This window comes from Ctenocephalides felis, unplaced genomic scaffold (assembly GCF_003426905.1).
Source record: "Ctenocephalides felis isolate EL2017-DRISC unplaced genomic scaffold, ASM342690v1 CF-g0.4_SCAFFOLD_01604, whole genome shotgun sequence".
In the NCBI taxonomy this organism is placed as follows: Eukaryota; Metazoa; Arthropoda; class Insecta; order Siphonaptera; family Pulicidae; genus Ctenocephalides; species Ctenocephalides felis.
The window spans coordinates 15996447-16019612 of record NW_020537758.1 but is presented as its reverse complement, the minus strand read 5'-3'; the positions used below and the strand labels follow the sequence as shown (position 1 = coordinate 16019612).

Here is a 23166-nt window from a genome sequence, read left to right as displayed (position 1 = left end):
GAAAGTTTTTTTTTGCAGAAAACATGCCGAAGCTTATGACCTAATTAAACAACAATTATAATAATTACACACGGGATGGGCTTAGAGAAAAATAATAATCAGAAGTACTAAACATGTTTTATTACTTTTAAGTTTTGATATGCAATACAATTTATTTTACCAAAAATTTATTATTTTCAGATGACCCTGGAAAAAACACAATATATAATTTTATAATAGTATGACAAGTAAATTAAAAAAAATACAACAATGATCCTAGCAATGCCAGCTCTGACCTTAGACCAAAACGGTAGTAAAATCAATGCAGATAGCAACACATTTATCCTCCAAAGAAAATCGTCTCGGCGTCTGTCTAGTACTAGAGGTTTTAAATCTGCATTATCGATTCCATTAAAAAATGACGATGATATTGAGTCAAATCAAGAAGAATTTGAAGAAATCTCCACTCCAATTTCATCAGAAGCCGATAGTACTACTGGTTGGATCAGGGTGTACGAAGGACTTAGTTGCGAGTCAGAACATAGTAGAATTGTGTATTTGACTCATTGTACCACTACTAGAGATGTGTGCAGGTAATAAAATAGATTGTTAATTTATATAATTCAATTATAAAAAAATATAAGTTAGGGCTGAGCTTAGTGGTTTGGCGGAAAAAAGGTTCACCACACATAAGACATTGAATCTAAGTTTGCTCCCTGGATGTATCCAAAGGTATATCTACGGATTTTTTCACAATTTTTTGTAGTTGTATTTTCATTCTAGATGACCCGACATACGTTGTCCTGTACCCATTTCTACAATTTTTAATATAATACATTAATATTTACCGTTTAGCTAAAAATAATAATTTTTGTTTTTTAAATTACTCTTAACGCCAAAATGCATATACATTTATAATATGAGCGATGTTAAATGTAGAACTGCGTTAAATAAAATGATGAGTCTCAATTCCCACACTATATTGGAAATTGAAGTCTTTTAAACGGTATAACATAACCATAACCATAACATAACACTGGTACTTCATGTTGGATTAAATTAATTTAATTTTTTATTATTTAAGATATCCAAAATTGCATCTTAAACTTTTCCTAATTGTTATCGTAAGGGCCGAATTGTATGTATTCATCTCTATTTTCCCATTTGTTGTTTTAATGTAAAATATTTATGAATTTTAAAAATATTGTGGATAGATTAGTAAAAGATGCAAAAAAATTATATATTGAAAATTTTTCATCCAAATCTTGTGTTGGCGCCCCCTAAGGCGTGCGCTCGTATTTTTCGTATGCATCGCATTAAAGATAGACTGATTAATACTTAATTTTATATTTCAAGTGAATTAATTTGTCATATCCTGTTCATATGTGTGTCATTCAATCTGCGATACATATACTGTATTTTATATTATTTTAATTTCTGGAACATCTCAACTGCTTTTCGGCAATAATAATGTAGACATTTCATTTTTCTTATTCATAATCATAAATTTATTATACATATCCTCATATTGTCTAGATTCATAAGTAAATTGAAATTTTTGGCAGATGATAGTTTTCATTTGTTTTCAATGCAAGTAATGACATGTCATTTTTTGCATTTTTTCTATTTATTTGTACAATATTGCATATAGGTACATCCCAATACTTTATAATCACATATATCCTAGAAAATTTCCTTACCAAACTTCAGAAAGATTTATCAAAATTCGAATAACTGTTTATGAGGAGTATACAGTGAGTGCTTGTAATTTAATATGAACTTTAATGGCAATAAAGCTCAAATTGATTCTACGTTTAAGTTAGAAAATGTTTGTATGTGAAAAAGAAAGGGGCTGTTTTTAGGGTTTTCCCGGCATTTATTCGATTTTTTCTCACCGTAAGAACCGTCCTTGGGCTTCAACAAACATCTAAAAAAAAAAAGAATTGGCCAAATTGGTCCAGGCGTTGTTGAGTTATGCGCTTACCAACACATTTTGCGATCCATTTTTATATGTAAGATATAATATCCTTGAATTTTTTTCACAAAGTTTTTTTGGTTTTATTTTCATATAAAATATCCAAAGGTATATATCCTATATACTTTGCAGTACAAACGGGCAAATAACAAATTTTAGAAAAATAGCACAAAGAATTTAATCATAATTAAACTAGGAATTTTATTGAGCATAGTTTAAAAGTTGCCTGTTTAAGATGCGTAATGTGCTGTGATGTAGCTTGTTTGGTTTTTCCAGGATAATTACTCAAGGTCAATTTGGACTTTTATGCCCCATCCTGTTATTGACAAAAGTAAGATATTTAATCCACTATTTATTACAGGGATATGCTCCTTCCTCCCGAGTTAACTCTATGGGTCTCCTGCGGCGGAGTACGCCCAAGGCGCCTCGGCTTACGAGAACGTCCTTTGGCTCTGCAAGACACATTTTTGCGAGGAGTAGGTTACACAGATCCTTCTCGACGTTCTCGGCTAGGAGTAGACACACAATTGCGATATTTGTTTCAACTTAGCACAGGACCTGCAGCAAGTTCTCCTAATGCAGGAGCAGCCAGTGGTCATCTGCAAATTCTTAAGGGACATGTGTTTCCTCAGTGGAAGAGCAGACCTGTTGCTCTTTTTGCTAGCAAATTGCTTATATATCCTGGTAAATAGAAAAAGGAAAAAAAATCTTGAAATTAAATAGAATTAACGAATTCGTTCAAAATTGGTAATACATATGTTTTATTAATATCTGCGAATATATTAGGAATAGGAACCATATGTATCTAACCATCAACTAACTAATTATAGTAGTAATAGTACCTATCTAATTATAGAAGACACTTGCTACAGTAGACACCAGATACTTTGCATAATTTATATACTAAAATAATATTGAATTTATACCATATATAGTGCTAATATTTATCATTATCCTTTACTAGGCTATGATGAAGGTCAGCCAGATATTATAGATTTATCAGGTGGTGTTGTGGAACCAAAATCACCACGTTGTGGGCGATTGTTATTACGAGTGGCACCACATAATTCTTCTGAAACAAATACTGTATCACCTCAATCAATTAAACACGTTTTCTTCGGTTTCAATCGAACGTGGGAAAGAGATATTTGGCTCGAATGGCTGCAAAAGGTAAGTCTGATTTATTTATTTATATGAGATTATATATACATATATGTATTCTTATATGTATATACATATATATCTCTTGAGTTGTGCCTTGTTGTATGGCAACTAAACTTACAACTTGAATTGAAAAAGACATAATGTAAGGTATAAAACAAACTACATATACATGTATATATACTATGTATTTATATGTATACGTGTTATACATATATACATATATGTGTATGTTAAATGAAATTATTAAAAAATATAATTATTTGTATTAATATATGACTTATCCCTTTGTCAGACATCATTCCTTGAGATATATGATGGTCGGAATTATTATTTTGGTTTATTTCTTTTTCGAATTATATTTTTTTTTATTATTTTTTCAGTAATATTAAGTATTATAATATTTTTATTGATCATGTTTTTGTTTGTGTTTGTGTCTTAATAACTTGTGTAATTTAATTCCACTGAGGAAGTCAAATTAGTTTTCGAAACGTATGGATCAATTTAATTTATTTTAAGAAACAAATGCTAGTTTTCACTCTATTTTATTATCTGGATGAATGCGTGTTATCATCACCTAAAAATTATATATATATATATATATATATATATATATATTAGGGTGGTCCTTCAAATGGTCACTTTCGAATTTCCTTGCTCCCGGGGGCTCAAATGGTTCCAAATTGATAAAAACAATTCTCTGAAAGTTTTAGCTCTTAATATTAACTTTTAGATAATGCACAATTTAATCAATGGAAATAGCATGGAAAAAAATTTTAAAATAAAAAAAATATTTTTTTGGTATAATAGCAACAAATGAATTAAAAGTGAAAATTTTTTAAATTTTTTTCATGCTATTTCTATACAAAACTTTGATTGAATTGCGCTCTATCTAAAAGACAATATTAAGAGCTAAATCTTTTAGAGAATTGTTTTTTATCAATTTGGACCCATTTGAGCCCTTGGGAGCAAAGAAATTCCAAAATGTCCATATTAAGGACGACCCTAATGCATATATATATACATGCGTGTAAATTTATTAGGAAATGTAGATATTTATAAATTATTATATATCAACCAATATGTTTAAATGGCACATCCCTTCATCATACTTGATACCTTGAGGCATGGTGGTCGAAATTATTATTTTCGTTTATTTCTTTCTCGAAGAATATTTAAAACGTTTTTTTTATTTTGCAATAACATGATTGTTGTGAAGTAATATTTTCATTGATGTTATTTTTGTTTTTGTTTGTGTCTTAACGACTTGTAAGTTTTATTTCCAATGAGGAAGAGTCAAATTGGGACTCGAATCGTATGGATTTATTGAACTTATTTTGAGAAATATATTTTAATTTTCTTGGGATGGATGCCTGTAAAGAAGTATTTTGGTTTGGTCAACATATTTATAACCATCTGAAAAAAAATGAATATCTTACAAATCTTTGATTGAATTGCGCTTTATCTAAAAGACAATATTAAGAGCTAAAACTTTCAGAGAATTGTTTTTTCATCAATTTGGAACCATTTGAGCCCTTGGGAGCAAGGATATTCGAAAATGACAATTTTAAGGACCACCCTAATATATATATATATATATATATATATATATGTGTGTGTATTTTTTATTACCATATATTTGTCATTTAATAGGGCAATAAGTGCTCGAATTACTATGATACCGCAATAATGTGACGTGAATGCTTAGGTTTACAATAAATCTGCATGAGATTATTAGACTATGACATTAAGATAACTGAAAATGCTAATTGGGCAGAAAAATAACGATTACGAAAGACCCGGACTGATGATTCAATTTATTTTTGTGATCGTATGTTGCTTCATAATATTTATATCACGTTGTATAAAAAAGTAAACTATTCTTTTAACATATGTTAGTTGGAGTCTTCTGTTAGAAATATAATTAAATTGAGGATAAAATAATTAGAACAAAATATTTTAGGCTAAATTACTTAGGATGAAACCCATAATAACGTTCAGTTACATGTTCAGGTTATAAACTTAAATAGTTAGTCTTCTGTTAAAAAAGAAATTAATTTTCCAGAATCATTTCAACAATATGTTGATAGAATATCTTACTTTAATTGTAGTTTGTATGTGTAATCCAATAAGAACGTTCGGGTTCAGTCATTTGATTATGCATTTATTTTTGTATTTTAAAAAATATCTTTATAAAAATATTTTTTGAAAGAATTTCTCATAGTTGACATTTTTAAATTATATAACTGTTCAGTGAATTGTTGTGAGCATTCTCTATTTGTTGACGGTTTGTGATCTTGATGGCGCTTGTTTTTTTAGTGAGAGCGACGATAAGCAAAATATAATTAGAATCTATGAATTATTTATTAAATCAATTCAATTTTTAAGTTATAAATTCATATTTATAAATAGGTGTATAATAACTAAGTTATTTCATTATGGATTGAATAATTGAACAAAAATATCTAATGGTATTTCGTGAGCGATTCATTAAAGGTACTTAAATTGTAATCTTAGGAATAAGGTCTTAGGAATAAGTTCTTAGGAATAAGATCTTTGCAGTTTAAGGTTTTCGCGGTTTGTACTTATATTTAATACCTTCTGAATATAAACAAATGTACGATATTTTACAAAGCCATTTTCGAATTAGATTTGAAACACTAGATAAATTCGTACCCACGTCCGGGTATGGTAACCGTTAAAAATCTATTTTTCAATACTATTTTAAAGTATACTGAGTTACTGTAGAGCAGCAAAATATTAAGCAAAATTGTAAATTATGTCTATACAAGTTTGCTCAATATTTGATTTATATTATTCAAATTGTGCAAAAGTTATAAGCGATATTATAAACAAATGCATAAAATTCCATGACGCCAGTTTTACGAGTAAATTTATTATTTTATGATAATTAGATCGGCATTTCTATTTTATAAGTATCATGTATCAATGCAAATTAACAAAATCACAATTTTGTCAAAGGTCACAATTAATAAAAAAAATAGAGAAAATAATTTAAGGATTATAACCAAAGCATGAGAAATTAATTAAATCAACTTTATTACAAAATTAAACAACTTAATTAATTAAATTAACTTTGTTACAAAATTAAATAATATTCTCATAATTTATTGAAAAATATAAAAATTGTTCTAATGCACTACCTACCTTAACATATTATTTATCCATAGTTAGTCTCTTCAGTCTCCTAATATATAATAGCCTCAAATATTTAATTAGTTTATTTAATTAATTTTGCACTTTAACGAGCTGTTAGAGTTATATAATAATGCAATTCATATGCATATTTAAGATAATTTAAAAAAAATTGAAGTACATTAAATTAATAATAGTATATCTTATACAAGTCCAATTAAAGTAAAAAAAAATAAACAGAATATAGAATGATATGTATTGCAAATATATAACATACCTATATAATATTATTCTTGTTAACGTGTATTTAAAATATTTTTTTCGCCTGATCATATTTTTATTATTATTATTGTTTCAACAGCAATCAGAACTCTTACTTTACATTCTCTATAAGCTGTTTGTTAAAGACTTATGACCCAATATATTTTATGAGAAGCAACCCATCGGTTTACCATTCTCCTATGTGTGGGTTTATATTAGCTCTTATGTCAAATATTTATCATATGATCGAATGATGCAGCTATGTCTACAAAGGACTTGTTCCACTTGAAATTATATTGTGATAATCATATTTCTGGTGGGAACTTTAGTTTGCCTAATTCGAATGCCAAAATCCATTGATTGGACGTCCGGGTATGGTGGTCTTTAAAACATTCAATATTTTATATCATTTCCATTATTTTCGAGTAGATCTTTTAAAACTGGAGCAAGTATGAAATAAAATAAGAGTGTCCATCAACTCTGAACCTAATTTTTGGTCACGCTCAGGGTATCGTCTTGTCTTCGAGGTACAAGAATTGAAGCGCGTGCCCGCTCTTGTGTTTGCGCCCGTCTCGTCTAATGACCGACGAGATCATTGCGCGGAAACGAAAAAGATCACTCGGAATCGGAGGATGTGTAAATAATAATAAATAATATGCGTTTCCCGGAAAAAATAATAAAAAAAAGAACGACAAATTTCTAATAATATCTGTTTTTGTAAAATAGTTCAAATATACTATAATACTTTGGTAGTATGCAACTTTTATACTGAATGTGAGCGAAATGCGTTAGCCGTTATCGTGTTATTTTGGGGTTTTTATTTTTTTACTGGATTTTATTTATCAACAACCTATCAAGAATTTTATTATTTTACAATCTTGGTTAAACGCAACAAATTTTGATGAAACTTGCCAACACAACTTTAGGGCACATTTTTTAAAGAATGGCCACTCAAACTCGCCGAATTTTGAAAATTTTAAGTTTATGTTTAACGGAATGTTATGATTCTCGAAAACTTGGGGCAATTGTGTCATTATTTTTGACTATGATCTTAGAACGGTTATTTACGATTACGGATGCAAAGTTTACATGATCAAAATTATCCACAATTCCGAATAAATGGAGGCATTTTCAAAAAAGCTCTAGGTTGCACTTAAAAGCTCTTAATTTTCAAACCATGTGAGGTAATTTTTTTATATATTTTTTTTTTTGAAAATTACGATTAATACTATCATTATTTTATAACCTGAGACACAGTATATATAAATATATATTTAATACATATGTTTTTTTAATATTAGTGTTTAAATTAGCAAATTCATAAAGGTATTAGAAGCTATGAGTTTGGAAATATGACAATGGTGCTGTGAAATTAGCATGTTTAATATTTTAAGTAGTGATAATAAATTCAAATTCATTCACTTTAGAGCAGTTTTTTTAATGGACGGCTTCTCAAAATTGATAAATTTTAAAAGCTCCTGGTTGCACTTAAAAGCTCATAATTTTAAAACTACTTGAGATTATATTTTATATTTTTTTCTTGAGAGTTACGATTAATACTATCATCATGTTGAGTTTTGAGACACCCTGTATATAAATATATATTAAATACACATAAATACAGTTTTTTTAAATGTTGTGCTTAATGGCGAAATTAACAAATTGAGAAATGTCGTAGAAACTAAGGGTTTTTAAAATATGATAATGGTGTTGCAAAATTAAAGATCATTCCTAATTTTTTATAATTAAATTTACAATTATAATAAAGTATGGTGGGGCACAAAGGTCCAAATTTACTTTGAGCAATTATATACAAAGTAAACCAAACCAATACAACAAACAACACATATCTATCAAACATTCATCTGACTATGTTCAATAAAACTCCCACCATTGTCACTTGGTTTTTTACCCCTTGGAAAAATAGGATAGTCAGGGGTCTAATTATACGCCTTATTCTTATTTTTAATTTTAAAGAATTTTTACGAAATAATAGCTACTTTATTCAACCAAATTATAAATTTCATGGGTACATTTTTTATGGAGATAAAACTGTATATAACCTTGATCTAGTATTTTCCTCATTTGGAATAACTAATTATTTATTTTTGCTTTTGTAAAAATAATTTTTATCTTAATTTATTTGTTTGTTTACTATTTTTTATTGTTAAAACCTTTGCCAGGGGAAGGTCATTTCTATCTCACTCACGTGTAGCTTTTATAGAGGTAATATAAAAAAACTGTTGAATTTAACTTAAAATTAACAACACAATAAAAATTATATTAAGGTCTCAAAGACGAAAAATGTGGTATATTTTTTAAAATTTTGAACCTGAACATATTATGGATTTTTTTTTAAATCTCGACTGAGAATTAAGTATTCAAAGGTAAGAAAATTCCTCCGATTCTCCTGTGCGATATGCGCGTACGTATTATGAGATAAACTAACGTCTAGAGTTGTAAAAAATATAAGATTATTATAACAATATATAACTGCTCTTTTGCTCGACAGAATAAACTTGAATTCAGTTACGAGAATGTCAAGCTCAATGCAACAAGCGTTTCAGTTTAGTGACCTGTTTGTGATTTTAATAGATTCAGATATAATATATTCCATTAAAATTTGATTTAATTGTGATTAATTCGATTGTGATGATCAGTGAACACGTGAATAATAAATAATAAATAAAAATTGTTCATAGATGGTTGAATTAATTAATTATAAAACTAATATAAAAATAATTAAAATGAATGGCTTATTAGATAAATAATTCCTCAACACGATTAAAATTATTATTATGTTTTTAAATTTATGGTAATTACAATCTTTAGTTATTTTACCAAAGCTATTATTCAGCAAACCTGTTACTAAAATGCCTACATTATTGTTATTATAGCCTAACAATTAAAATTATTTTGAGTATATATTCATTAGGGTTATAGTAGCAGTTCGTAGAAAATATTAAAAAAAATGTTGTTATTTATTTAACTATATATAATTTATGAAAAAGAGATTTTCGTTTTTTTATAGTCAGAACTTGGATAAATTGATACTAACTTTTTCTTTTTAATAATAAAATATATACATTTCACTAGGCCACATGTAAGCCTAAAAGCCTATAGGCTTTCGTCTCTGCTCCGATAGTTTGACTTTGTTTTTACCCTTTCTTTACTATAATTGCGTATGTTTGCTTTAGGGTAAGATATCTAGTACAGTTTAATATTTTACATGATTTTAAATAATATCCTGAAAATTTTATCTGTATCTATTATTAGTTTGCGAAACTATGTCTCGCTCGGTGACCCGAAGTTCTTCAACAACTTGTCACAAAGTCTTTTAAGTATGTCCTCGATTTAACACTTGGAAACACATGTAGAAATGGATGGTAATTACTACAATCATCAGAGCCCTCATAATTAAAGCTTTTTTATATGTGCAACATCGTTCAAAAAAGCTATTGTACCCACCACCTTAAATTGTCCTAAGTCCTCAATTAGTTTTGGCAAGGCCAATTGCCAAAACGACAATTTTGTGCAATGTATTACCATAAATATGAGAAATTTGAAGACCGTGAATTATTCTATAAATCATTAGTAATGGTGAAATATTTTTGTAAACCCGAAAAATGCTAAAATTTGGATAAATGACCTATATTGACACATCTTTGTTTATCTAAGCATATATGTATACATATATGAGTGTGCGTAACCTTCTTGTAGTAAACATATATTTTTATTATTTTTTCGTATTTGTTGCTCTTACACATTTTTATTGGAATCACATTGGAATCTTATGCGTAAAATGAAATAAAATCGATTCGGTTACATATTTCGTGACTGATTGTTGGTCTGTATTAGATGCATCATCGAGTGAAATATCCCATTCAGCATTGAAATAATTATATAAGCTTATAAGTATATCAATATTTTTTGTCTTGTAGTAAATATACTGTCAAAACCAAACCAGGGGTAGTTTGACAAAAAATCACGAAATATCACGTGGGGGAGGGAGGGGTCTAGTAAAATATCACATGTATTTTTTACCTGAATTTTTGAAAAAAAAAAAAATCAAAAAATTCGTAAATGCGAAAAATTTTACGTAACTAAAAAATTCCTGTGATGGTATCACCAAGGGAGAGGGGGGGTCCTTAAGTATAAGACGTTTTGCCAAATTTCAATATACTAGAGAATAGGTTAAATGCATGGCACCAAACAAAATTAAATGTTGTCTCCTTCGGTAGATTTGAATATAAACCAATACGCCGCAAAAGACAATCGTCTTTTCTATTACATCAAATGCGCAATAATTCAACTAAAAAGTTTTGCAACTTAAATATCCGATGTTCAGTGGCTGCTTTAATCAATTTTACTTCACTTTCACTGAATGAATAAGTCGAGTTAAGCGCCATAATATATGCTAATGCAGCTATGTGTCTTTCTTGAAAATCGCAGGCCGTGAAGTGAGTGCGAAAACTTGCAAAGGATTTTATTTTCATGTTATCATTATTCATTCAATTCGAATGCATTACGAAGAAACCGTGTTAGTCGGACGGTAGATAAATATTTAAATTATAGTGCGCTTTATACAAGTTGATGAATGGTAATAATAAAAATTGTGATTATTGGTATAATACCTACACACATTTGTATATATATATATATATATATATATATATATATAATAAATAAAATAAGATATAAAAATCTTAAAAAAAATTTAAATATGTGTGTGTGTGTAACTAATAAATTAAATTTGCATATAGTTAAATTTAAGTGATTATTCAGCTACATAAAAAATGTGTTATCTAAATTGTGTAATAATTTAACTATTCGATTAATCAACTTCAATATTTGGTGACAAACAAAGCGCATAATATAACACAGTACACAATTTTATACAAAGTTCTTTATTATTCCTTTATTTCTATATTCAATAAATTAAAAAAAAACATTACATTATTTTTGTGAATCCCAAGGTCCATGACATTCTTCAGAAGGTTTTCTTTATTTAAATCCATTTTTTAATTTTACAATTTTATTTCTTTTCATTGCTTTTAAGTTAGGTGTAAAAATTATTATATTGATAAAAAATCTCCATGGCAATTTTCAGAAGGTTTTCTATATTTGAAGCCGTTTGTTAATTCTACATCAATTTTATTTCGTTTCAGTTTTTTTTAAGTTAGGTGTAAACATTATTATATTAATAAAAAATCTCCATGACAATTTGCAGAAGGCTTTCTATATTTGAAGCCACTTGTTAATTCTACATCAATTTTATTTCGTTTGTTTTTTTTAATACATTTATTTATGAAAAATTATAATTAACAAATATATAGGAAATCTGAATTTAGTTCTTTTCCTGAAATTTTTTTTGAATATGAATATAAATTATAAATTTTTAAAGTATTAACTAATTTATGAATCAGTTACTAAAAGTGAGCACCCCATATTTAAATAATAAGCATTGAAATTAAGAGTATATCTATTGAAATTCAAAGAATTCCAATTAGACGCATGAAAATTCCAATTGAAATCCAATTCAGAGCACAAAAAAATTACAATGGAAAGCTTATTCATATATATTAAAATTTAAATAATATTTAAAACGACTGTATACATTTATATTTTAAATTGCAATAATAGTTATATACATCTTTAAATATTGAATAATATCTAAATAATTGAAAATTAAACAATTAATTTCTTAATTTATTAAATTCAGAAATTAGCTAAAAATGATAATATTTTTTTCAGAATGTTGAATATTACGATATTTTTATTTATATCAATAATTTTCTCAATTAGAATTTATATTAATTCAATTAGAATATATAAACAGATTAAATAATATTAAAAACAATGTGTAAATAACTATAAAAATGTATAACTGTACTTTGAGTGAAAATAATAGTCAAATATTATTTTCATTACATCATATAATTTTAGAATTATTAATCATAAATTAAATTGATTTTTGAGTTATATTATTTTCAGTTATAAATAATATAATATTAAAAAATAATAAGTTTAGTAGTGTTAGATTTAAAAAAATATATTTAGGTCTACTAATTAATTCTGTGATAAAAACTCCAAAAACTAGTTTGAACAAAATTTATTAGTGTATATTACCAATTGACTATTACAATGAAATAATGAAAAACCTCAAAAATGGTTCTGGCAAGTTGTCGAACTAAGGGTAAAAACTCAATTTTCTCTGGAGCAAGATCAAAATCTGCTCCAAAAGTGACATTTAGTGATAGTGTGCAGTTAGATTCTTTAGAACTGGACTCTCTCGAACCGGTTCAAGAGGATGTTGACGAGGTATCATTATATGCAAAAAACTTTCCATGATAATATTTCTAATTAAGTAGTGAAATAATTACACCGAGGAATTAAAAAAAAAACAGAAAATTTAAAATTATCATATTTTTTATTTAGGGCGCTTTTAGCCTAAGTTAAATAATGATATAAACGTATTGCCCTATACACTTATTAAATGATAATTAATTTTACATTATAAAATTTGTGATAAAGAAATATTGAAAGATTTTGGAGTTTTTGTAAATTTATACACTATGAGGTTCAACAGTTAAATGTAATATTTAATATGCAAGAAAGAAAAACTATTTGCAGAGATAACAGTTAATTTTCTACTTCTGCAAAAAATTGATTGATTATCACGTGTTCCATTTATTGCAGTGTAATCTTTCTACTGATTGCTTTTTAATTGATTGCACGTACGAACAAAATTTATTTAATCTAGTTCAATATTTCATTTCAATAACACTTTTTTAATTTTTTTTTCAGGCAACAACTCTTGAAAGTGATCCAGAAAAAATTGACCTAAGGGGTGCTGGTTTACGAGGGTTGTCTGAACATTGTTTGAATGGTTCTTTACGAGTAGAAGAATTAGATTTGGGCAATAATGAGCTTCAAGGAGCAAATTTGGATTTACTTTTTAGACTTAGTAAACTTAAGGTAAGTTAGTCTCTTCGTATCAAATATTATATGATATCTTTATAATAGAAATTGATCAAAATTTTGATAATTGTTATCAATAAAGTTAAATTTGTGATAATAATTGATTTGTATCATGATTCTGATTATTGTGTAGCATTTTTGAAAATTCTAGTCAAGTTGCAAGCTGTAAATTTTATTTTACAAAATTAATTGCTAATGGTCAACATTCTGCTAATTGACAAGAGCTGTTAAAAATCCCAGTGCTATATTTTTTCACTATTTATTCTTAACATAATATGAACTAAATAATGCATATCAGCAGTGAATAATATTGCTTATAATTTTTTTAAATTTTGTATTCCTATATTAATTAAAATTCTGTTTTGATATGTGCAACATATCACAAATTATATTTTAAGAATAATTATTGTTTATTAAATTTATATTATTTTTTTTTAGGTTTTATCGTTGTCTTCAAATAATTTGGAACAATTTCCTAGATCTTTATTGCAATTATCTACAATCACACGACTGGATTTGTCTGACAACAAGCTCGAAAATTTGCCACAAGAAATATGTCTTATGACAAGGTAAGAAATATTAATAATATCTTGATGATGTGTAACCTCTTATTTATGTTTGAATTATCGAACAGTATCCACTCTTTGTAAATTTTTTCTTTAATGATAGGGAATGTATAAAAATAATCGTATTATCCAATTCTTTATCATTACTCAAGTAATTTTGATTGCAGTCATAAAAGCTTTCCAAACAATTATGTTAACTTACAACACATTCCGTGTGTTATTTATTGGTCGTGTTATAATAAGAATAGTTTTCACAGTTTGTGAAATTTCTTTTCCATTTTAGCAATATACCACGTAGTTGGAACATGTCATTGGTTTATAATTTAATTTTTAAGAAATATTTGATTATAATGTGATATTTTTTTTACAAATATTTCGAACAAGCGACCTAGCTGATATTTACCAGAAACTAATCATGACGAATTCCAATTAAATCTTTTGAACAAAGTTTGAATTTGTAAAATTGATTCAGGAATTTTGGCTAAAACGCTAATGAATAATTTTATCTTACCTTAAGTGGAAATTATAATAAAAACGGTTCGGTCAATTCTATAAAAATCAACAAAAATTTTTTTCGAGTGTCATAAAATAGTTTAAAATTTAGTGGTTGAGAAAAAGTCAAATTTTGGCTCACATACATACCACACACTCATAGATTAAATTACATATAAGCACACTTACGAGTACATTTTTGAAATTTGGTGTTAAACGATATAGAATGACCTGAAGCGTCGAGAAAACATAAAATTAGCATATCAGATTTTTTTTAAAACATAAAGTCTTGCACTACCAAAATATGTTCTAAAACAATTATCTAGCATCAAATTTATACTACAAGAAGTTGCTAATTAAATTAAAAATGATTAAGAAATGTACTAATGCGGAACTCTGATAAAGCCAAAGCTACTTGTTGTGGTGGTAAGATATCATTTTATGAACTTCTATGAAACAAAACATCGTAAAAACTTTCGATTCTTCATTCGAATCTCTTTCTTGAAATCATTTCCAATGATTGACGCCGTAGACTTCTTCAGAGAGAACTTTTCATGTATTCACTAGTAAAGGGGCTAATGAATATCCTTTGGATAATAAAAATATTATTGACTTCAAAAATTTATTTTATTTCATACAGAGCCATATACAGATATTCTAAATATCTATTGACTATTACATGTTTTCAAATAAGGATGAAAATGAATATAAGATTCCAGAAATTATAATGAGAGTTTTAGATCAGCAATTATGGAAATACTAAAAATATGCCCCGAGTTATGAGTTTTTTAGGGATTCTGGTAATAATCTAATAAATTTTAAATACTGTAGATAAAATTATCCAAGTTAAGCAGATTTTGTTAGCTTTTTTTGAAAATTTTTCCAGCTCTTTTATTATTTTGGGCCATAGACTCCGGGCATGGGCTATGGGCACATTTCCGCTGTTTTCACTATATGGTCTTTTATAAAGCAGGTGCGCTGTACCGAAACCGATTACAATAAAAAGTGTAAGGAAGGTTATATTGTAAAACATCGATTGCAACACCACTAGTGCTGTTCTTAATCGATATAAAAAACATTGGGAGAAAAAATGATAAAAATCGCATATTTCTGGGACCGTTTGCGTAGAAAGTCTAGGAGTTTTCGAGACATTTTTTGAAATACAATATTTGATATAATTGAGATTTTTATGAGAAATTTTACTTTATTAAATATTTTTTTAAATGCTAATTTTAATTTAAAAATAATAACTAAGATTACCATAAAAATATGACTTTGTTATAATTTTTTTAAATAAAATTTCAAATTAAAAATTATTCATGGTAAATCCAAAGGTAGATTTCTTGTTGCTCTGTGAAAAATGACTCCACTAAAAATACATTTTTTCTAGCACTTTATATAATAATATTTTTTTTTGGTATATTCAATATTTAAATATTTAAAATAATTTAATAATTTAAAAAAAAAACAACATAAATTAATCATTAACTTTAATTTTATGAACATAAAATTTTAATTTTTCTCAAAATATTGTTTATTTAAATTTTTATATATTTTTATATTTTTATACATTTCGGGGACATGGAATATCCCATTCTTCAGAAACTGTGAAACTATTTTTTTCCAAATAGATACTTATTAAAAATCAAATTAATAATACTTTTAAAATGATATTTGAAAATACATCAAGATATAAATGAAAAAATAAATTTATTTTCATAGTTCCTAAAGAAGGAGACATCTTATTTACTCTAAACGTAGAACTAAATATATGAAAAATTTAAAAATAAATCTTTCTTCATACACATATTTGTAGAACACTTTACGTAGAAAGTTAAGAAAAAAAGAATTTGACATAATTGAGATTTCCATGAAAAATTCAACTTTATCATAGATCTTTTCAATTATTAATTTTAATCTAAAAATGATATCTGAAATTATGTTGAAAAATTTAACAAATCCAAATTCTTTTTTCCTCTAAAAACAATCCCATCACAGAGTTTTTTTAATAGATTTAATAGATAAATTTAATAATAAATTTAACAATAAACAAATACTCATAAAATATATTCGATTCTAATTATATGAACAAAAAGCTTAAATTTTTCTAAAAATATTATTTATTTATTTTTTTCATATAAATCATCTTACGTTTTCGGAACATGGGATATCCCATTCTTCAGGAACTATAAAACTATTCCAATTTTCCAAATTAAACACTTATTAAAAATCAAATTATACATACATTATACATGCCAAAAATTAAGCTTTTTTATACACATATTTCTAACTTTTGAAATAACATTTAAAAATACGTCGATATAAGAATGAGAAAAATAAATTTAATTGCATAGATCCTGAAGATATGAGCATCCTATATACTCTACACTTAACGTAGAACAAAATATATAGAAATTGAAAAAAAAAACTGGAGGAAAAAATTAAGCTTTACTTTATAATGTGATGAAAAAAATTAACATCAAAACTGAAAATAATTTACCCAAAAAATATTTATATTTCAAGTTCTTTACTTATGAATTTTTATCTCATGGTTTGAATATCACAAAACTCAATATTTTTTGCATATTATTTTCCTTTGTTTTTTTATAAAGAATATTCGAAATCTACTTTGTTTTCTTCACTGTATAATTAAAAAAAAGTACGTGTTTTTTGTTTATTTATATTACGATTTGTGTAAAAAATAGTTCCAGTAGAACAGTTTTACAAACATATCGTTACGATGGCAAGTCTTTCACTTCGGAGGCTTGAACTTCGTTTTATCATCACTAATGTTCCAGTGGTTTGATTTGAGTCTCTTCACTAGATTTCTTATACACATCGAACAGTATGGTTGTTCTTCTTCTTGTAAAATATCATTTGTCGTTTGGGTGATAAAAAAATTGTCTGTGAACAGTGTTGCATAATTTATAAATTTATGGATTAACTTTGAATTGAGGCAAGTTTTGAGAATAAGCCATATATATATATATATATACATGTATATATATATATATATATATATATATATATATATATATATTAATACAGCACATATCATCGAAGAGTGTCAGCAATATCACCTGTTATTGAAACAATCTTAATATTGAGTTTCTCAAATTTTTTGCTTATCTGTACTACTTCTTTTTTTCCAAAAAATTCTGTCATTAAAGATGGATTTTAATTTATTCTAAAGTTGATAGTATAAATTTTTAGAAAATAATATACATATTCTAAAATGATAATAATTTAGTATACCTGTTCTAAAATGATATTGACTAGTAAAATAAAGGTAGAGGAATTATGAATTAATTTGACAATGTAATTTTGTTTTGTTGAGAAAAATTCTGGATTTAGCCCATATTTAGTGTTAAATAATAAATTTATCGATTTATAACAATTACACAAAAATTTAAAAAATATATAACTTAGTAAATTATAGAAATTTAGTGGTCCATTTTGGTTACTGTCATATTTAACTTAGTTGATTAATTTCAATTTTTAGACTAGATTTTTATTAAATTAGCAATCGAGATACAATGGAATCTCTTAAGTTATTGTTACATTAACAAAGACAAAGAAAAAAAAGTTACAAAAGTCGTAAAAATAATAATTTAGAGTTCACTCCATTAAAATAAGTCTACTGTTTCATTTAATTGATCTCGAAGAAATTCTGTAAAATTCTGAAAAACTCAAAGAAATTCTGACTTAAGTGTTTATTATTATGAACTATTTTTAATTTGCTGAAGTTTTTGCAATTTTAATATGATATTGATCACGTCAAACATGATTATCGTCCTATATAAGATGATCATTATGTATAATTTCCGACAACCGCTAACAAGATTATAAGATTATCATACTTGTCCTAATACATGGGAATTTCAAAGTTGGAAAACTACTTTTAGTATAAAATCATGAATTATTTACGGTATGAAAGCTCTTATCCTGCTTTTTTAAAGCAATTTATTGAAGTCATTGAAGAAAAAAATAATTGATATATACAACAAATTAATTTCATAAATTTATTCAGTTTTATGTCTTAACCAAATTAAACTGCATTTATTTGTTGCACTTGGTTCATAATTAATTATAAACACTTAAGTCTGAATTTCTTTGTTTTTTTAGACTTTTTCAGAATTTCTTCGAGATCAACAAAATTTTGATACACCTCAAATGAAACACTAGACGTTTCTCAATGGAGTGAACTCAGAATTGTTATTTTTTTGACTATTGTAACTTTTTTTTCTTTGCCCTCGTTAATGTAACTATAACTTAAAAAATACAATTGTATTTTAATTGCTAATTAAATAAAAAAAAAATCAAGTCTACAAATTGAAATTAAAGCAATTTCATAGTTTTTCAATATCATTTCTGATACTAATTATTATTATTTCTTTTAGTATTACCAACATCTCATTCTTCAGTATTACACGTAGAATTTTCATATAAAACAGATTAATCTTATCACGCAGAAAATCTTCACTGGCAATGCTCCTAAAATTTTTTGTTTATAAAATAAATATTCCATCGTATATTAAGGCATCTCTTCCTATAATATTATTTAGTTAACTAAAAATCTATTCTAGTCATAACCTATGTTTACAGCATCTGGTGTAGAATCAAGCCTCCAAGTTTATATTATAATTACTACTGTTTTAAAGGCATTGGATTTCTATTCTAATTCCAAGCAGTGGTTTTGCGGATACTTTTGTTAGTAGGTGTTTATTGCTGTTGCAAAATATTTAGCTTCCTGTTTTAATTTCAATACAATGAGATAGTGTATATTTTGTGGTCAGCGATCCGAAACCCATCTTCCATCGTCAACGGCAAAAGATTATTTTTAGCGAAAAATCACAAACGCTCTAGTGCTTGCGTAACGCATAAATTATTGTTTCGATAATAAAAATGACAATAAATAACAAAAGGTTTCTTAATAAAAAAATATACAAAGTAGAAAATTATTGAAAACAATCGAGTGTTTGTTGCAACGATATAAATTATTAGTTTTGTGCAATAGTGGACCTTGAGATGGTCATCGGTTGATGCAAGTAATAAAAGACATATATTTATTAGGTGAATTTTAATACTAAACAACATTTTTATGCTTCAGTTTTGATTAGTGGAAAGTTTGATATAATATGAAAATAATAACTCTATACGTTTTGAAATATTATTCTATGCAAGTATTAGTAACTACAAATTGAAGGAAATAGAATATAAAAAAATCTGTTCTCTCTCACACACACACACTTTTTCAAAATTTGGTCACATTTGATTCAGAATGGCTTGTAACGTCAAGAAAACATCAAATTAGCAGATCGGATTTTTTATGAAAACCAACTCCTTCGGGAAGTTAGTAACTAAACTATAAGGCAATGGATGAGACAAGAATAAATAAGCTAATATTCAAAAAAGTAACTTTGTGTGAAGACTTATATGTAAACTGGAATGTTCCTAATTAACTGAAAATAATTGATATTAACACTACTATTATAATTCTTGTGAATTTAAATAGAATATGTTTGTTCCTTGGATTTTGTAATTTTGCAATTTGTGCTTAATGAAATATTTTTTTTGCTTTTTTTTAAATTTATAAATTTTTATTTTATTTAGCCTAGCAGAATTACGAGTTGAAAGAAATGTTTTACGTGATCTACCCGATTCTTTATGTTCACTTTCCTCATTAACAACTTTGCTGGTGGCCGAAAACCAGGTCAAATTTTTTCCTACTTTTTTAATCAGGATGAGGGCTCTCGGATATATGGTGAGAAATAAAAATATTCTAATATATTATATAAATAGATAAAAATATATTCATATACGTTTTAGGATTTCCAAGCTGCAACAAATAATGCTAATATAAAGGATCATTTGGAAGAAAGCGATAAAAATGATTTGAATCAGCCATTGTCTAAAGTGAGCTTAAGAGCAAATCAGTTAAAAGGCAATATTATATTAGGAAACTATGGGGTGAGTAATACAAAACGAATTCTTTGTTTGATGTATCGCCCTCAAGAACTCACTCATATATTTCAACATCAAAATTAACTACTAAATCATATATATATATATATATATATATATATATATATATATAGATTAACAACATAAAATATAGGAGGGCAATATGTGCTCCTTTAATTTCTCGTTATTTATGAATATTTATGAATATATATAGTATATTATTTTTTTACACAAATTTAGTGTTCAATAAATTTTACATCATTATTTACTGATTTGATTACTGAATGATGACACACATCAAGTGTCGAAACTGAATACGGAATTACGGAAATATAAATAATTATTCTATTCACTTCTTTTTTTTAATTCGACGTTTGGGCTGCAAACATATTCTACATATGTATCAACGTCGACAAAATATCATATATATATATATATATATATATATATATATATATATATATATACATGTAAGTTAAATTTATGGACTACTATCACGCTTTTTTTGAAACACATTTTTACTTAATTTGAAAATATCAAAATGAAACCATGGACTTATTTGACAAATATATAATATATATTAAAAGTTAAATATGAACAATACAACACTCAGATGACTGTGTCAAGCATTGCAAGAGATAGTTGGTGTTCTTTGTTTTAAAAAATTAAATATAATTTAAATAAGATATAAAATAATGTATTAGTATATAATTTTTACTGTTTTGAAATTATACTGAAGATGAGGTATACCAGGGTCTCGAAACGTATGTGATTATTAAATAAAGTTTGTGTAAAAATCTGAGTCTTGCGTTGTTCATATTTAACATTTAATATTTGTTCGACTCATATCTCAAAATTCTTATATATATATTTATTCTTATATATATATATATATATATATATATTCATGTATAAAAATATTTAAATTTATTTTACAGAATTTGGCACAACTAGATCTGAGCGAGAATTGCATCGAATGCTTAGATTTGAGTGCCTTAGATAACTTGCAAGTTCTTCAATGCTCTAGAAATAAATTATCAGAACTAACTTTAAATGGCAGGGCTTTGACATCTTTAATTGCTGGGAATAATGGTAACTATAATAAATTATACATTGTAGTAAAAGTATTTTTGTTTGTCTGGTGATCGATTGTAACACTATCCATTATATTTTTTTAGAATTAAAGAAGCTGATTATTTCACCACCGCCATCAAATCTCCAACATTTCGATGTATCTTACAACGCCCTAACAGAGCTGCCCACGTGGGTTTGCAGTTGCCATGATCTGCAAGTTTTATTTGCAAGTCACAATAAACTTCAATCATTACCTGAACATTTATTTTGCAGCGAGTTGAGCTCATTGCATACTTTACAATTGGGTTATAACGAGATCCAAAAATTACCTTCTTTGCCCAGAAGAAGACTTGCACTACAAGAAATATTTTTACAGTGTAATCGTATCACATCGTTGCCGGATAATTTTTTTTCATCATGCACGCAATTGAGGGTTTTGAATTTGTCTAATAACAGATTGACTCAATTGCCACCTACGGAAGATGTAACTTATGTATTGGAACGGTTGTATTTAACAGCTAATTGTTTGACAGAGTCGATTACGGATACTGTATCGTCATTTTCGAATTTAAAAATATGGCATGCAGCTTATAATAGTTTAGCAACTTTACCGGAAAGCTGCATTGCTGCCTTGAATGAATTAGAAGAGCTGGTTTTATCAGGAAACAGATTACAACATTTACCTGACAATTTGGCAGCTTTGGAACATTTATCAGTACTAAGAGTCCATTCCAATCGTCTGCAATCTGCCCCTGGATTTTCTAAATCAAAATGTCTTCGTGTGCTGGATCTCGCACATAATCAACTAGATAGGATAAATTTGGAGTCATTAGTTCCACCGCAACTACAATTCTTAGATTTATCATGTAATTCCCAATTACATGTCGATCCAAGACAATTTCAGGCGTGCAGATCTCAAAGACCAATGAGTTTGGTTGATGTCAGTGGCAGAAATAGGGCTGCCTTACCATCAACCCCATGGCCCTACAGGGAAGGAGGTGATGGTCATTTAGACCCGCCATGGAGAGTAGGATTTTCAGAAACTGCAGGAGATCGAAGTAAATTATGTATATCTCAGTTAAGATTGCCAGCGTTCTGCAATACGGAAGGGTTATTTGGATTATTTGATGGAGAGTCTAGTGGAGAACTGCCTGATATACTTCTCAAAACCATACCCAGACTTTTATTAGAAGAATTAACTGTTAAAGAAACTTCTACAGAGTATATGAAGTACACTTTATTATCAGCACATCGTGAGTTGAAACAGCGTGGACAGCGTGCAGGAGTAGATGTAACTTTGTGTCATATTTCTAGAACAAAACGAGCTGATAATGAATTTTTACCTTCGACACGACGGTACATATTACGTTTAGCAAGTGTTGGAGAGGCAACCGCAGTTGTTGGACGACCAAATGGTGTTTTGCGTTTAACACCGCCAACGCCTTGTAGAAGAATTGGTAATAGTGCTTCCTTTCCATTAATCACACCCGATCCTGAAGTAGCTGAATTGACTCTAACTGACCAAGATGAATTTGTTATCATTGCCAATAAGCATTT

The 23166-nt window shown here is 27.1% G+C and overlaps 1 protein-coding gene across 1 annotated transcript in view; it reads left to right on the top strand.

The window, feature by feature from the left end:
* Nucleotides 1-249: 249 nt before the first annotated feature.
* LOC113373411 (protein phosphatase PHLPP-like protein) overlaps nucleotides 250-23166 on the top strand; it is a 26940-nt gene continuing 4023 nt past the window's right edge. Inside the window, exons 1-9 of the mRNA XM_026613710.1 lie at nucleotides 250-572; nucleotides 2316-2638; nucleotides 2919-3124; nucleotides 13340-13510; nucleotides 13952-14082; nucleotides 20185-20335; nucleotides 20401-20541; nucleotides 21474-21627; nucleotides 21714-23160. Of these exons, the coding sequence (XP_026469495.1) occupies nucleotides 250-572; nucleotides 2316-2638; nucleotides 2919-3124; nucleotides 13340-13510; nucleotides 13952-14082; nucleotides 20185-20335; nucleotides 20401-20541; nucleotides 21474-21627; nucleotides 21714-23160 (3047 nt within the window). The remainder of the gene's footprint in view (nucleotides 573-2315; nucleotides 2639-2918; nucleotides 3125-13339; nucleotides 13511-13951; nucleotides 14083-20184; nucleotides 20336-20400; nucleotides 20542-21473; nucleotides 21628-21713; nucleotides 23161-23166) is intronic.